Source organism: Limanda limanda, chromosome 20 (genome assembly GCF_963576545.1).
Source record: "Limanda limanda chromosome 20, fLimLim1.1, whole genome shotgun sequence".
NCBI lineage: Eukaryota > Metazoa > Chordata > Actinopteri > Pleuronectiformes > Pleuronectidae > Limanda > Limanda limanda.
In genome coordinates this window covers 7,599,812-7,614,412 of record NC_083655.1, presented here as the reverse complement: position 1 = coordinate 7,614,412, position 14,601 = coordinate 7,599,812, and the positions used below count along the sequence as shown (strand labels likewise).

General features: G+C 41.7%; 1 protein-coding gene across 1 annotated transcript in view; it reads right to left on the bottom strand.

Annotated features, from left to right (window-relative positions):
* Window positions 1–14,601, bottom strand: part of smchd1 (structural maintenance of chromosomes flexible hinge domain containing 1) — an 18,607-nt gene extending 4,006 nt beyond the window's left edge. Inside the window, exons 1-36 of the mRNA XM_061093736.1 lie at window positions 14,384–14,601; window positions 12,679–12,754; window positions 12,379–12,537; window positions 12,186–12,268; window positions 11,475–11,702; window positions 11,231–11,350; window positions 10,949–11,115; window positions 10,751–10,841; window positions 10,456–10,672; window positions 10,255–10,369; window positions 9,734–9,917; window positions 9,437–9,625; window positions 9,234–9,347; window positions 8,616–8,722; window positions 8,356–8,438; window positions 8,120–8,233; window positions 7,690–7,764; window positions 7,478–7,597; window positions 7,244–7,388; window positions 6,384–6,486; window positions 6,122–6,194; window positions 5,141–5,280; window positions 4,785–4,919; window positions 4,468–4,692; window positions 3,882–4,027; window positions 3,642–3,727; window positions 3,432–3,550; window positions 2,513–2,674; window positions 1,769–1,897; window positions 1,585–1,664; window positions 1,309–1,466; window positions 1,111–1,226; window positions 935–996; window positions 647–734; window positions 384–515; window positions 142–297 (exon numbers count right to left, since the gene is read on the bottom strand). Of these exons, the coding sequence (XP_060949719.1) occupies window positions 142–297; window positions 384–515; window positions 647–734; window positions 935–996; window positions 1,111–1,226; window positions 1,309–1,466; window positions 1,585–1,664; window positions 1,769–1,897; window positions 2,513–2,674; window positions 3,432–3,550; window positions 3,642–3,727; window positions 3,882–4,027; window positions 4,468–4,692; window positions 4,785–4,919; window positions 5,141–5,280; window positions 6,122–6,194; window positions 6,384–6,486; window positions 7,244–7,388; window positions 7,478–7,597; window positions 7,690–7,764; window positions 8,120–8,233; window positions 8,356–8,438; window positions 8,616–8,722; window positions 9,234–9,347; window positions 9,437–9,625; window positions 9,734–9,917; window positions 10,255–10,369; window positions 10,456–10,672; window positions 10,751–10,841; window positions 10,949–11,115; window positions 11,231–11,350; window positions 11,475–11,702; window positions 12,186–12,268; window positions 12,379–12,537; window positions 12,679–12,754; window positions 14,384–14,542 (4,656 nt within the window). The 5' untranslated portion in view covers window positions 14,543–14,601. The remainder of the gene's footprint in view (window positions 1–141; window positions 298–383; window positions 516–646; window positions 735–934; window positions 997–1,110; window positions 1,227–1,308; window positions 1,467–1,584; window positions 1,665–1,768; window positions 1,898–2,512; window positions 2,675–3,431; window positions 3,551–3,641; window positions 3,728–3,881; window positions 4,028–4,467; window positions 4,693–4,784; window positions 4,920–5,140; window positions 5,281–6,121; window positions 6,195–6,383; window positions 6,487–7,243; window positions 7,389–7,477; window positions 7,598–7,689; window positions 7,765–8,119; window positions 8,234–8,355; window positions 8,439–8,615; window positions 8,723–9,233; window positions 9,348–9,436; window positions 9,626–9,733; window positions 9,918–10,254; window positions 10,370–10,455; window positions 10,673–10,750; window positions 10,842–10,948; window positions 11,116–11,230; window positions 11,351–11,474; window positions 11,703–12,185; window positions 12,269–12,378; window positions 12,538–12,678; window positions 12,755–14,383) is intronic.

Sequence of the window (14,601 nt, the reverse complement as noted above, 5' to 3'; positions counted from 1 at the left end):
GCATGGAGTGAGGTTGGGGTCGGGCTTTTTCAGATAAGATTAAACGTGATAACCCTAGATGGGGATTTCTCCTGGTGGAAGATCGTGTAGTGTGAACTGGTGACTGAGCCAGTTGTGCAGTGAGAACGTGGCTTTACTCACGGGGATGTGGACCTGTCCCTCCGCCAGGCTAATCTCATATCTGTTCATTCTGCCTTCAAACAGAGGAGTGGGTTTGGCTCCATCCCCGCGACAGTTGGTTATAGAAACCACCAGTCTGCCGACCAGGTCCTTCCCTGCTGGGTTTCCGAAGGAGTCCTGAAAACCATTAGGTCAACATTTTAGTGGTTTATCAGCTGGAATTTGTTGCCTAACTGAAATGCTTAGGCTCTTCGATTTTTTACCATGATCCTCAGAGTCATATCCTGCAGCAGTGTTCGGTTTTTAACGTCCCTGCAGCAGGAAACGACTGGAGCTGGAGGCTGGGATTCGGGCGCCAGTTTGACGGGCTGATTGGCCACCACGTTTAAAGTGATCTACGAGACAGAGCTGAAGTCAGTCATCTCTCTCAGGGATCAGGGACGATGGCCACAGTCTCCCAGCATGCTCGGAGTGTTTGAGAAGTGGCAGAAAGAAACAGATTTGACAGATTTCGGGTTCAACCGACCTGATTGCTGAGCAGGAAGTTTGTTTGGTCGATGAGCAGAGAGAACTGGACGGTGTGATTTCCAGCGGTTTCTGGGATGTTTTTATCCCTGCAGTTAAACACAAATATACATATTTACCCCTCAGACATCACATCTGTTTTAATCTTCTCAGTTCAAATCTAGCGCCTGAACAATAGATTTGTTGGATGATAGACGTCAAAGGTAGAGTCTGTTTTATTTTACAGAGCAAACACTGCAGAAAAGATGTGTATTTATATTTTTGATGTCAAATATAAAAGATAGATTACCTAAAGTGAAAACAGTCTTTCCTTTCATTCTCCATGGGTTTACTACACTTCAGCTCAGTGGGCTACAGAGGAGAATTATTGTATTTCAACAAACATTAGAGTGTATTTCAACAAACATTAGTTGATGGAAAGTAAAAATCTGTGTCAGTCCCTGAGTATGTTAGTAAAACACTGACTAGCTGTAGAGGTCTTCTGTCTGAGGCCTCGCCCTCCCACAGCATCATGGTCACAGCAGCTGGGTTAAAAGTCGTCATCGGGCTTCCTTCATCGGACACCACAGTCACTGAGAACACTGGACACACACATACACACAGACACACACTAAGCTTGTTGAACATTGTGTCAGAACATAAACCACAGATTCAAACACAAACCTGGGAAAGTTCCTCCAGCAGGAAACCTGGCGGCGGAGTTGTAATCCACTATCAGACTCACAGGTTTGTTGGGATTAGGTAAAACAGTGAGATTCACTGTTGGACCAGGGATGTGTTTGTTGTTAAGGGAACCGTCAAAGTCCAGCTGATAGCACCCCCTGGTGGAACAACAGGGTAGCAACAAGTGACTGATGAACAAATTCATTCTTTTATTGTAATAATATGATAATAACCATAATAAAACAGTTTTCTATTATATTCAAAGGTGACACTCACCTTTGGCCGCTCACACTATTAACAGTGAAAGAGGCTTTCCCTTCTGAATCCACTGGTTGTGAAACAACATCTGACGACACCTAAAACAACAACAGGATCTCATGACATTTCTCCTATTAGATTACTCATAAATGACATTTTATAAAAGTGTAAATGGGCCGTTTGTATTCCTTGTCACGCTAACCTTCAGTCCTGGTGGCGAAGATTTAATTACCACGACGACCCTCTTGTCAGTGGAGACGTTTCCCCACTCGTCGACGAGTTGGATGAGGAACGGTGTGGGGATCCTGTGATCGTTAATCACCTGCAGAGGCTTGTACGTAGAGTAGAGATGTTTTTTTAATGTTTAGTCGGGATCTTGTTGGGTCTCAGAGCCTGAATATCTAAAAACTGCCACTTAGGTAACTACAGTCATCCACATCACTATAATGTCTATTGAGGTGAGGGGGTTGAATATTTCTGATTGCAACTGTACGAGAGACGGAGAAATACTCAACAATGTTTACTGGAATAGAGCAAAGTTTGCTGCAGAATAAACTTCTCACATATTTATAATGTTTAACGTTTTATTGCTTTTCTATTTTCTGTTTATATATATTTCACATTCATATTTTAATGCCCTTACAGCACTTTAGTCAACTGTGGTTGTTTTAAACATGCTGTAAAGATAAACTTTCCCAGAGTAGCTGGCTGTAAAGTGCTGTTCTGACTCCATAAGTGACAAGCCTGCACATATTTTATTAAAAAAAAACCTTTTAATCCACACACGTATAGTTGTGAACACATAATAAACAAGTTTTACAAATCATGTTATATAGTTTTAACACACAGAGTAAAAATTAGCAGATTTGTAAAATTTAGGATAAAATTTATGACAACAATCTGCAGAACTACAAAAAGCTATGAGCTAATTAGAACCTGTTCTTACCTGCGAAGGTCCACCGACTAGTTTGAGCAGTGCAGGGTCTCCAGCCGTCACATTAACGATCTGATACGTGGTGTAGGTCTGGTACGTGAAGAGCAGGCTCTTGATGCCGGGCGTCCCACGGAGGAAACAGATTCCCGTCACATCCACAGACCTGCTGCTCTCCTGATAGCAACACACAGAGTGAGAGTGTTTACATCACCGCACCCACACACTGTCCCTTTCAGAAGTCTGAAGTCGTTTGCCTCAAGATCCTGCAGAGGGCGCTCACTATCAGCTTAACATATTAGTCCTGGGCCTCTTGCCCCATCAGTAAAGTAAGCCACTAATGTGATGTTGTTATGAGCAAGAAAAGCCGCAGGGTTTATATTTGAATATGTTTATATTTGAATATGTGGGTTTATATTTGAATATGTTCCAACATATCATGCGTCATTCAAATTGTTTTCAAACTTGACAGTTGGAAAAGTGATATATGCACCTGAAGCATCAAATATAAAAGAAAAGGGCTATATAATAATAACAACAATAAATAGTTTATTATCATCATCAAGTTTTGTAAGTAATGTCGACAGATTTGAAAAAATACAAGAAAATACTTAGTTATTTTGATGTTGTGTATTTACTCTTTTCACCTTTTATTTCCCTTGTTCATTTATTTTTATTGTCATATTACTTCTTTAATGTGCTCAAGTTTTTATGTGTCACAGCTATTTATAAATGTAATTTGAACAAATGGTTGTCCGGCCTCCTTGTCACATCTTGCTGATTGTTATTTCTCATATTTACTTTTGTCGCTTTGCTGTCAAAGCACTTTGTAAACCCTTGATTTAAAAAGTGCTATATTATGTTTAATGTTATTATTATTATTAATATTTAATAAAGGAAAACTCTGGGGTGAATAAATCCTCAAATCTCTCACCTGCCACTGAAAGGCGACAGCTTCTTTGTCAAGACCTTCGGCTTTCACATTCAAGTCCTTCACACATGTGGCCGTTAGCGTCTTGGTTGCATTGTCGTACTTGTCCACAAGCTCCAAGTCTGTGTCAGGTAGAACAAAAGCAGGATATTGTCCTGGGTGAAACCATATCTGAGTAAAATCTGATCTTTGTGAGATAAGGTTCATACTCACTGATGATTCCAGACAGAGTTTCCCCCAGCTTAACTGTGTCGTTGAGCAGAGTCGTCTTTAATTTGGCTGGTTCATCCGGACGAGGTCTACAAACGAAACATGCAAGGGATGAGGCGATAACACTATCTTAGCTTAGCATCAAGACTGGAAACAGAGGGCATCTGAAAACGGCTTGAGTGAGCTTCAGAGTTTGAATTCACTTTCTGCAAACAGTTTGTCTTAAGTTGGGTTTGCACTTACAAGATGGTAAAGGAGACAGACACGCTCTGGTCTTGGTAAGAGACCTGGTAGAAACGCTCCTCCTGCTGCACCTGCGTGGGAACCTGAACGACTGGCAGCTTCCCCAGAAACAACTCTTTGACATCAACTTGTTTCGTCCAGTTAACCTGAAATAAATAAATATAAAACAATGACGATTATTGATAAATACTTGATTTACTGCAGCTTCTGACGAAAAAAAGATTTCCCCTCTCATTTACAAAAACAAGCATCTCCATAATCTGACAGGATCACAGGCTCTGTATGAAGATGGACGACATGACCGCTCCCCAACAGTGAAGCCAGATCATCTTGATCATCGCCCCCTGGTGGGTGGCTGGCTGCAGCATTATTTATAAATCCCCCCCTCCTCTGTGTTGGTGGATGGGACATGGACCAAACAAATAAGTCAAAATAAACGTTAAATAACCCATTAATACAAAAGGCGGCAGTTATCTGAAGGACAGATTCGCTAGATGGTTTCTGTCATTTTGAGTAGCTCTTATAACGATGATGTTTGTTCAAGTTTTTCCTTAAGTTCGGTTTTAATTTGTTATTTGATACACACCTTGATCATAGAAGCTATTTCCTTCGTGATGGGCACAGCTCTGCCCGCCTCATCATACAGCTTATAGAACAGGTTCTCCAGGGAGCCTCCAGCCAGCCAGCTGATCTTCTCATCGATCCACAGCGCCCGACCCTCATCATTTAGCCTGCAGACCATGATCTGGGAGACTCTGGTGCTGGGTATCACAGTCAGCTCCCTCACGACTGACTCTACATTCCTCCGACTCTGGCAGAAAAACAAAGAGGTGGGCGTATTATGAATAAAGTTTTTATTTTAGAGGAAAAATGTGGGTGTTGCTGTTGTTGTTTTAAACTTACAGGCATTTCAAATTTAACTTTCAGCTTCTGAGGTTCACCCCCAACTATTTTCAGGTTTATGGTCTTTGTCACCAGCTGACCTGCTCCTGTTCTGCTGCAGTCGACCGTTGTCGGCGTGAGCCCCGGAACCTGGACCTTCAAAAAGGGAGGGATGAGGATAGATCTTAATGCACACTGAACAATCCATGTTTATTCAAATGGTATTCAAATGGTATTCAAATGGTAATCAAATGGTATTATTCAAACGACTTTTCACTATGAGCACAACCTGAGTCTTAACACACCCACACACACACACACAAACACACACACACAAACACACACACTTTCCCAGCAACAACAGCGCACACACGCACCTGGCAGTGAACTATCTGCCTGGGATGAGTGGTGACGTTTCCAGCCTCGTCGTGAACTTCCACGTTAAACCTGGCAGCGGTTCTATTCTCTATCACGGTTGGATTGTCGTCTGTCTTCACATGGAGAGTATGCGGAATACCTGGAAAGCATTATAATGCATCACAAGAAAGTTGCTTTTATAAAGTATAGCGTAAAGGTTTGTAGATAAAAAGCTGTGACTGGCGTCGTCCAAACAGTATAAAAACTGTCTTCTAAAGCCCTTTGTACACCAGACATGTTTTTAAATGAAGGTTTCTCTTCTGTTCTATTATGAACAATTAGTTTTGTTTGACAAGATGCAGTTTTAAAAGTTTCACAAGATAAACTAAATGTGTAGATTAAAAAAGAAAATCGTGTTTATTAACAAATCAACATGGATTGTATCATTGTTATATCATAGAAACAGTTACCATTGTAATGGAACAATTAACTAAGTATGTGTGAAACCCATGTTGTAGTTGTAAAGTAAGTTTTATGACCTATATCTTCAAACATACACAACCTGTCTAAATAATTTATGACTTGGACTGTTTTAATGGTCTGAACTGTGTATGAACTGAAAACTGTCAACTGACTCCCCAAAGAACTGAATGTATGTGTGCTTATCTCCAGGAAATACATATAAATCATAAGTGTTTCCTGTGTTTAGATAGCTCTCTACCTGCGCCCTACAGAAGCAGTCTGGATTGGCTGAGAGAGATAGCCTTAGTCCTCCTATATGAGATCATTGTATTTGACTGTCCTGCATCTTCACTCTGAGATCCTTGTGGTTTCTCTGTGTTTCCCCTTATTAAATACACATGATAACTTTGGTGTTTCCAGCCTCTTGTATTTCCAGATTTCCACCACACCATCTCTAGCATCAAAATGATTCCTGCACACGGATTCTTATAATGAAGAGCTGACTTCAAATCGAACTGAATTGATAAATGCATTCGTACCGGGGAGGAGACTGATCTTGATGGTCTGGGTGGGTTTTTTCAGGCCGGTCAGGGTCACTCTCAGGTCGTATTTCTGCGAGATAAGACGCAGGATGGAGAAAGTCAGCAGGAGAAGACCCAGGCTTGAGAAGTGATGATTTATTTGTGTTGTAATAGGAGCTGCGATTTTACTGCATGAGCAAAAATGGAGGTTCTCTTTTCTATCAACCCCTGTGACAGAGTGTGGTTTTTCAAAAAGAGAGCATTTGGGTTTTGTTCTCACCTTGGATAGTTGGTTATTCAGGACCTTTCCTCTTGCTTTGACACCTTTGATGATGAACTTGCTCCCACTGCAGTCCACTGTCGCATAAGTCACCTCCAGGTCCCTGAATGATAACAATGATAGCGTCACGGCAAGGGCCATATAATGAGATTAATAATAAACCAGGTCAAGTTTATAACAAAATATTTATGTGCACGTAATCTTAAATACACATAAATATGCAGAAGGTTCATCTTTCTTACGAGTCATCTTCTAAAAAGAAAGGAAACACATAAAACTGGGGATTTAAAAACAACAGTACATGATGTATTCCCTGAACCAAACTGGAAATTGCAGATTATATGGTGCAATCACAGTCGGAACATTTCGGATGATAATAAAAAACATGACTAGAGACTAGAAAACTCTATAACGTCTCTGGAGTTGTATGCCTCCGCCAAAAAGTGCAATTCAACTCAAGTCCAATTCAAGAAGACACACGTATTTTTTACAGATTCACAGGAGGTCACCATGACCTTTCGTTTTTGACCACTGTAATCAAACAAGTTTATATTTTCCAAGGGAGTGTCAGTAGCAAATTTGATAAGGCGTAGGTGGAAGCTGAGAAACAAGGCCTCTGGCCACTGAGGCGTAAAAACAATTGGCTGGTTGACCAATCAGATGGCAGCGCTCTCACAAAGCAACGACTATCCGATTACAGCGTAATTCTTCTGGGATAATTACAGTGTTCAAAACTCAAACTGTTCTGTGCAGAACAGTTTGAGTCCTGTTCCAGAAAAAAACAAAATGTACTACAGACAAAACCACAGACTGACAAACATACTGATCACTAAACCGCCCTCGGAGATTTAATGACCCACCTGCATCCGAGTTCAGGCAGGAGACCGGGAAGAGGCTTTGTGGAGTTGCCATAACTATCTGTTATCTGCAGGGGAATGTCAAATGGCAAGCCGACATGAAGAGTGGAGCTCATCTCCCCCGCAACAAACGCCTCGGCTTTCCCCGCTGAGAAGGAGACAGGCAGCAGAGGTGTGTGAGATAAGGGCTCTCACTCAGGATAACAAACACGGCAGTAAACGCTCTGCGCTCCTTACCCGTGATGGTGAAACTGATTTTGGAGATTGGAAGGGCTCGGCCTCCGAAGTCTGTGGCACTGGTGTCATTTATCAGGGTGTTGAGGTACAGCGTGTAACTCCCAGGGTCATTTAATTTCTCTGCCAAAGAACAAATGTTTGAAACAATGACAAATGATACTTTCATTTCATCTTTCTCTTTGTTTTATAACGACACATACAAACAAACGTACCAATTTTTTTGAACCAGAAACTCCACTTCGCAGAGTGCTGAGCAACCAAACAAAGAACCTCTGCCTTTTCAGGACCTACGTGGGAAAGAGGAAAGAAACATGGTTACAAGCTCCACAGGAAGAGGCGGAACGACGAAGAATCGTAAGAAGAAGAAGAAGAGCAGCTATTTAAGAGTTATGAAGGTGACTCTAAGTTACAGAATTTTATATTTACATGTTTATTTCCAGTACAAATTCCCAAAAGTGTTCATATTTTAACAGATTTTCCAGGGAATAAATCATGACGAAAAAAGTGAGTGTAATTCCGTGCAGCTCTTTTAAATTGATAAGATTAAGAATTTGATGTTTGACGCTTTGTTTTGGTTTGGGATCCGTGTGCTGGAGGTTTGTGATGGAACATTTCTCTATTTCGCAACCCGGACGATCTTACCGTTCTTGACCACTGTTAGCTGGACGCTCAGTTTGATCACCATCCCCTGGCTTGTTGCTGGCATCCTCGACATCCCCTCTCCCTTCTTGTTCATGATCTCGACTCTGAGTGGCCCTGAAATATTGAAGTAAAAAACAAAACAAACAGAATGATGTTTGTGTATTTTTTGGTGTTATAACCGGTGACCGGGGTGTGTGTTTGAAGAGGCGAAATGAGGAGGCGACACAATATTTTACCTAACGGAGTTCCAGCTGGACAAACACAATTCTGTGGCCATTCGTTAGAGTCCTGCCAGATCACTTTCAGCTCATGTGGAAGCCTGGAACCAAGCAATCATTTACTCGAGCGGATTAGGTGCAATCCGGCATAAAATACAACATGAAGGCAATGAAATAGAAACGGTAACTAGAGCCAGACCGAATAATTGATCGGCCTGAATAAAATCTATCGCTGTGAGCTTTTCGTGAACATTTCGGTGTCAGTGCTGCTCACTCACCTGCAGAGGTCATTTTCAATGCCTTGCTTGATGCCTTCGTCCGTGGCGTTCCTGTCGATCTTGGAAATGGGTATGATCCTGTTCCTGTTGTAAAGTGCTATTGGTTCCTGGGAAGCAGAATTTGTTCGTTTGTCTTGTGTTAAATAGTAAAACTCAAATGTCAAAATGAAAACAAAGACTTTTTCAAAACACCTTACAAGGTGGAGATTTTTCAAAGACTTTAGTTTCTGTGAATCCGTGTGTAACAAGTTTGGGAAACAATGACGTCGCAGCTCACTGAGCAAATTCCCAATGTTGCCTTGCGTGTAACAACAAAACACATTTGTACCTGCTAGGACTCATAACTGCAGCAATGGGGATTTAAGGAGCCTCGCCCAATGTTACTTGGAACACAATGTTCTTCTCAGGTATTTGATGGGTCTTTTAATGAAGACTTAATTTCCACCTCCAGGCGTGTTCCCGTTTGGATGGAAATGTTTTGTAAAACAAGGTCGTGTGGAGATTTTATTTAAAAAAAAACGTTCAAATAATATCTGCAGTAGTGTAGACCGGGGAATAAATGACTCGCAAGAAAACCTCCTGAGGCACTGATACGTTGCAGACATTTTCCTTCCTTACCAGACGAACTTCAACCAGTCCTCCTGTGGCAAAGACGTCTTTGTTATGCTCTCCATACAGCCAAAACTGGAGCACAGTGCCACGGATGATCGGCTGCGTTCTCTGAGACTTCACCTGTGTGAAAATGTGAGTAAGCATTGATACAAGATAGAGTGCAGAACAATCAGAAAACACTTTCAGTATCTAAAGAAAAACAGGCTCACCAGTTGGCCTGTTTTGTACATTTTGCCGTCCAATTTGATGGCAGAGAACGTGGACCATATTTTCTTCAAGCCCATATCTGATCGAGTTTCGATCTTCCTGAAGCCGAGGAACTTCACCTGCTTGTCCAAATTCTGGTGACAGTTTTTTAGCCAATCCGTGAACTCCTTCTGTATGTTAGTTCTTTGTTCCTGTGGAAGGTTTCACCACTTTATCTCAAAGAAGCTGCACAAATAGATCTTTGACCACAAACTCATTGTCTTTTCGATAGAAAAAAAAGAAAATATGTGTATGATCACCTGTCCGTTAACAACCCGGGTGAAGATAGTTTCCCTGCCCTTCACTCTCTGCTCCAGGTTCATAAAGGTGAGCTTGTTCGTCGTGACCTCAAATTTGTCGTCAGTGAAGAGCACTCCTGAAAAGCGACTGTAGCAATCTTCGGGCACCTTTGCTCCTTTGTCTTTACACGCACACCAGTCAAACCTGCAACAACGAGACATGACAGAAACCAGTAAACATATACACAAAGCAGCGAGGGGCAGCAGTGAGAGAAACAGATCTAATCAGCCCAAAACCACAAGGTACAGCTCATCGGTTGAGGAGGTTTTCTTTAATTAATAGTGGAAAAATTCAGTTTGGAGATTATGAGGCCAGGAGAGATAAAGATTCCACATCCCTGTACCAAGGTGCTTGGTAACGCATCCAGTAGTTTTTGTGTAATCCTGCATTTCCTGCCGGGAAAATCCATGTTGTACAACAGTTCTTTCACAGTTAAAATGGTTAAAAAAAAGTAATGAAAGACAATAATGAACATATTTACTCATGTACTGTGGTGTAGGGTATGAGGCGTCCATTCCAGAAACACTCAAAGATCGCCCTCTTGCCTCTTGCCTGATGCCGGACCCCAGGCTCACCATCGCAATCTTCTTCAAGTGCTGAAGAAACAAAGGATAACACCGACAATTTAATCCTAAACTGTCATACTTCAAAGTATGTTGACTATTCAACAACATTGTAATACCTTCCGCCACCTCCGGGCCTAGTGGGTATGTCTCCTTGTCGTAAAGGAAGGGATGATAGCGAATGATTCCCTCCACTCTGCCGTTGTCGACACCGGTGGCGGCCCTAAACTCAAACGTGTCTGCAGCCGCTTTTATGTACAGAGTCTGCATGTCGTCATCGATTTCCCGGAGATTCACCACACGGGGGAATTTAGGTGGCTTTTCACGTAAGGAGACCTGATTCAAAGACAACAGGCAAATGGTAAGAATTTCCCTAAACAGGCTGCTTAAACTGTCTAAGACCAACAGACTTACCTGAATGTCAATTTTGGAATGATTGGAGTTTGTGAAGCTGCTGCTTGGGTCATTTCCATGGACTCCATGTATGTAATAGTGATACGTGTGACTGAAAACAAAGGAAACGTTTTAATATGAAGCAATGACAATCAGAGCAGTTGGGGCTTGTAAAGACTTTGGATTATCGTTTTGGAGGATGTTGGTGAAATAACTCACGCTAGCTGTCTGGTCAACACCTTGAAATCTTGTTTCAGAAAGGCTACATGTTCCGGCCTGACCCCTGTGATGACCACGGCTGTGAAGCTTTCCTTCACCGGTTCCTCAGCGATTAAGGAACGGAGGAAGCGCTCGTCGTTTTTAATCACGTGTGACCGGTCGCCGGGCTGCAGGAGGAGGACGAGGCGTCACAGATGTTACCACAGAGAACTGCAAGTCATAATCCTCTTCATTTTCAATCAAAGTACGAAATGCTTAAAAAAATAAAGGTTTGTTGTTTACCTTCCTGTTTTTGATGACGCTTGTGTAAACATCTTCTTTGTTCTCTTCTTTCCTCTTGAAATCTTCTTTGGACAAGATCAGCTCATGGACATCTGGGCAGTCGACTGATTTGGTGATCATCTGGTGAAAGACCGGACAAACGCAACATATAAATCCTGCTGCAAAGACCACGTGCTTCTCTTTTGTTAGTAGCTTTACAAATGTAGTAATGCTGCATTCTTAACTATTATCACAGAGGACTTACCCTGACCGAATCTCCGATGTAGAAAATAGCCTGTTTTCCTCCAACTCCAAAGTAGGATATATCACTGTTGAGACTCCGGGGGGCGGGATCAGGCCGAACATACATTTCACTCGGCCTGTTGAATTTAGAGCATCTATATACAGCCCAATCTCTGAGCTTCTGTGAGGTCATCCCGCATCCGTTATCTAAGGCAATGATGGCGGCTTTCCCCACACTTTCATCAAAAAGCTGGAAAATAAAGAGAAGATATAATTTTGCTGATATAATTGTCTGCCTCCGAGATTTCATTAAACAGTATGGATGACATTGAATTAAAACAAGTTAAAGGAGACATATTATGCTCATATTAAGGTTCATAATTTAGAGAGTATAAAGGAACATTGTTTTTATCACGCCGCTGCCACGTCATCAAACCCAGCACCTGGGTGATCATTTAAATCCCGCCCCTCAACCAATGAGAAGTGGGCATGTCGTGTTGACGTTCACAAAAAGACCAATAGAACTTACATAATTGACTGTTTGAGTTGCACTTTTGTTCCCTATTGTTCACGCAAATCACTGTTATAATAACAGGCTGCTTTGCCACCACGCCCTCAGTGCTGCGTCACTCACCTTTCCACCTAGACAGGTTCTAGGTTCTAAAAAGGACAAGTGAGAGAGCCTCATATGTCTCCTTTAAGATAAAAAGTTACATGCAACTCCACAACCAACCATTCGTATCTCTATTGTCCTCCTTTCTGTGTTTTTAGATGTGGCCCACAGAGAGTTGTCGATCAGCTCAGCAAGCGTGAACGCTAGAAAAATGAACAGAGGAATCAGCTGAGGAAAGATGCAGTGCAGCTCGAACTCTCTGTCAATCTCCAGTATTCTTACTAGAAGAGCCAATGACCAGGTTAGTGCTTACATAAGGATGTCTGGCCCTCACTATCGTAGTACTCATACTGGCCGCTCTGGATCAAGGTGTCATAATGTGGTGTAAACGTGATGTGCTCCTCCATCGCCGCGGGGAGATCTTGGTCCAGCTTATGAAGCAAGTAGAGGGTACAGCCATCCTCAAGCTCCTCTACAAGGAACATAAAAAATCACAGCAAGTTCAGAACAGAGTCCGTCAATCGTCGAGGACCAGATTACTAAAGTTTCAAACCTATTTGTTTAATTTTCTCGTCTATAATTTGTGGAAACCCATGAAGGCCGATTTACTCACCAAATGTGTTCGAATCCAGAGCCTTTCTATCTGTAGTGGCCACCACAAACATTTCATCGGAATGGCCTGGAAATTTCTGTACGCAAAAACAGACAACGTTTTGAATTACTTGTTAAAATAATCATCAGATTGAATAATAAAAAAAAAAGGTTGCTCGATAATATTTATAACATTTAGATAAAGGAAGATGATAAGAGCAGAGAAAATAGTTAGTTTTACACACATTTGAAAAAAAAAACAGACGCTTGCTGGAGACAAAAACCTTCAAATGTCTCAGAGACCTTTTTAACATGAATCAAAGACATCTTTACTCAAATTTAATGAAATATTTATTGAAGCTTGGCCAGGGAGAATTTCAGAGTCGTTCAATTCAACAACTGCGCGTGATGTCCTCTCATATTCTGAAGTCCTGCGTACGTACACTTCAAACTTATCATGGGTTTTCTAGCTCTGGAGACAGTTTTACCTGACTACTCTGTTTGTGGTGTCTAGGGAGGGAACCAGCCCTGTTCCCCTGACCTTGGCCATGGCTCCCGCATTCCCCAAACACAACAGACAGCAGCACTTAGTCTCAACGCGAGGATTTGTCTATCTATCTATCTATCTATCTATCTATCTATCTATCTATCTATCTATCTATCTATCTATCTATCTATCTATCTATCTATCTATCTATCTATCCCTCAATTAATCTATCTATCTATACGTCCATCTATCTATCTATCTATTTATCCATCCATTCATCCCTCTATCCATCAGTCTATAGATAGATTCTCAAACTGTGTGGCGCGGCCCACACAGGCCCCGGGGCTCCGCCTCCACTCATTTGCTCAGAGACACACACAGTGAGATCAGTGACAAAGATGACAGTGTTCAAAAACCAAGTTGAAAAGAAAGTACAATGAAGCCTGTCTTGCTCCTGACTTCACTGTGAATGAAGGAGGACATGAGGAGAGACCAGTGTGGATTATAGGTCTGAAACTCTGGCAGCTGACAGTATGATACCCAACAAATTAAGAAGACACTTAGAAACAATACACCCCAGTCACATGCATGTGCTATTTTTGGTTGAGCTTCATCATGTTGTAACAAAGTGATTACAATTTAAATTATTTTTGCTCTATTTTTTAAATAGTACAGACTGATAGAGGAATGTAGTGATACATGTCACAAAAATTACTTCAATTAAGTTGAATTTAAGCAAAGTTATTGCAATATTCTTTGAAAAGAGTTGAAAATGTCAAAAAAAGTTTTTTCAGAAATTCGTGAAAGTAATGTGAATTTAATATTCATGTGTATTTTATGTAAATACACATGTTAAACTTGGCCCATTTTGTCATAATTTTGATGGGGGAGCGGGTGGGGCAAGAAAAATATTCTAGCTCCAAAGTGGGGCATGGCACTGGTCTGTGTAGACATTTCTCTACCTATTCATCCCTCTATCTATCTATCTATCCATCCATCCATTCATTTATCCATCCATCTATCCATCCATCCATCCATCCATTAATGTATCCATCCATCTATCCATCCATCCATTCATCTATCCATCCATCCATTCATCCATCAATCCATCCATGCATCCCTCTATCTATCTGTCTACCTAGTGAAAAATAAATATTTTGGTTTTATAATAGCAGATATGTATACAAGTGACATTATCTTCCAAACAGCCAGTGAGTAGCGTAAAGTAAAGAACTGTTACTTTGAACAGGAGTCGCATGAAGTCATGGAAGTTCATCCCGGAGGTTTCCAGCTCCTGGCCGGAGGAGCCCCCGGAGGTTTGGAGGCGACAGTCGCAGACACGGATCCGTCTCTTCGGCCGCTGGACGCCGCGGCTCATCGGAGCCTTGATCGAGAACATGTTGGAGTCAATGTGTCGGTAGAAAGTTTCAGCGCGACGCCAACGATGTTGTGTCTCTG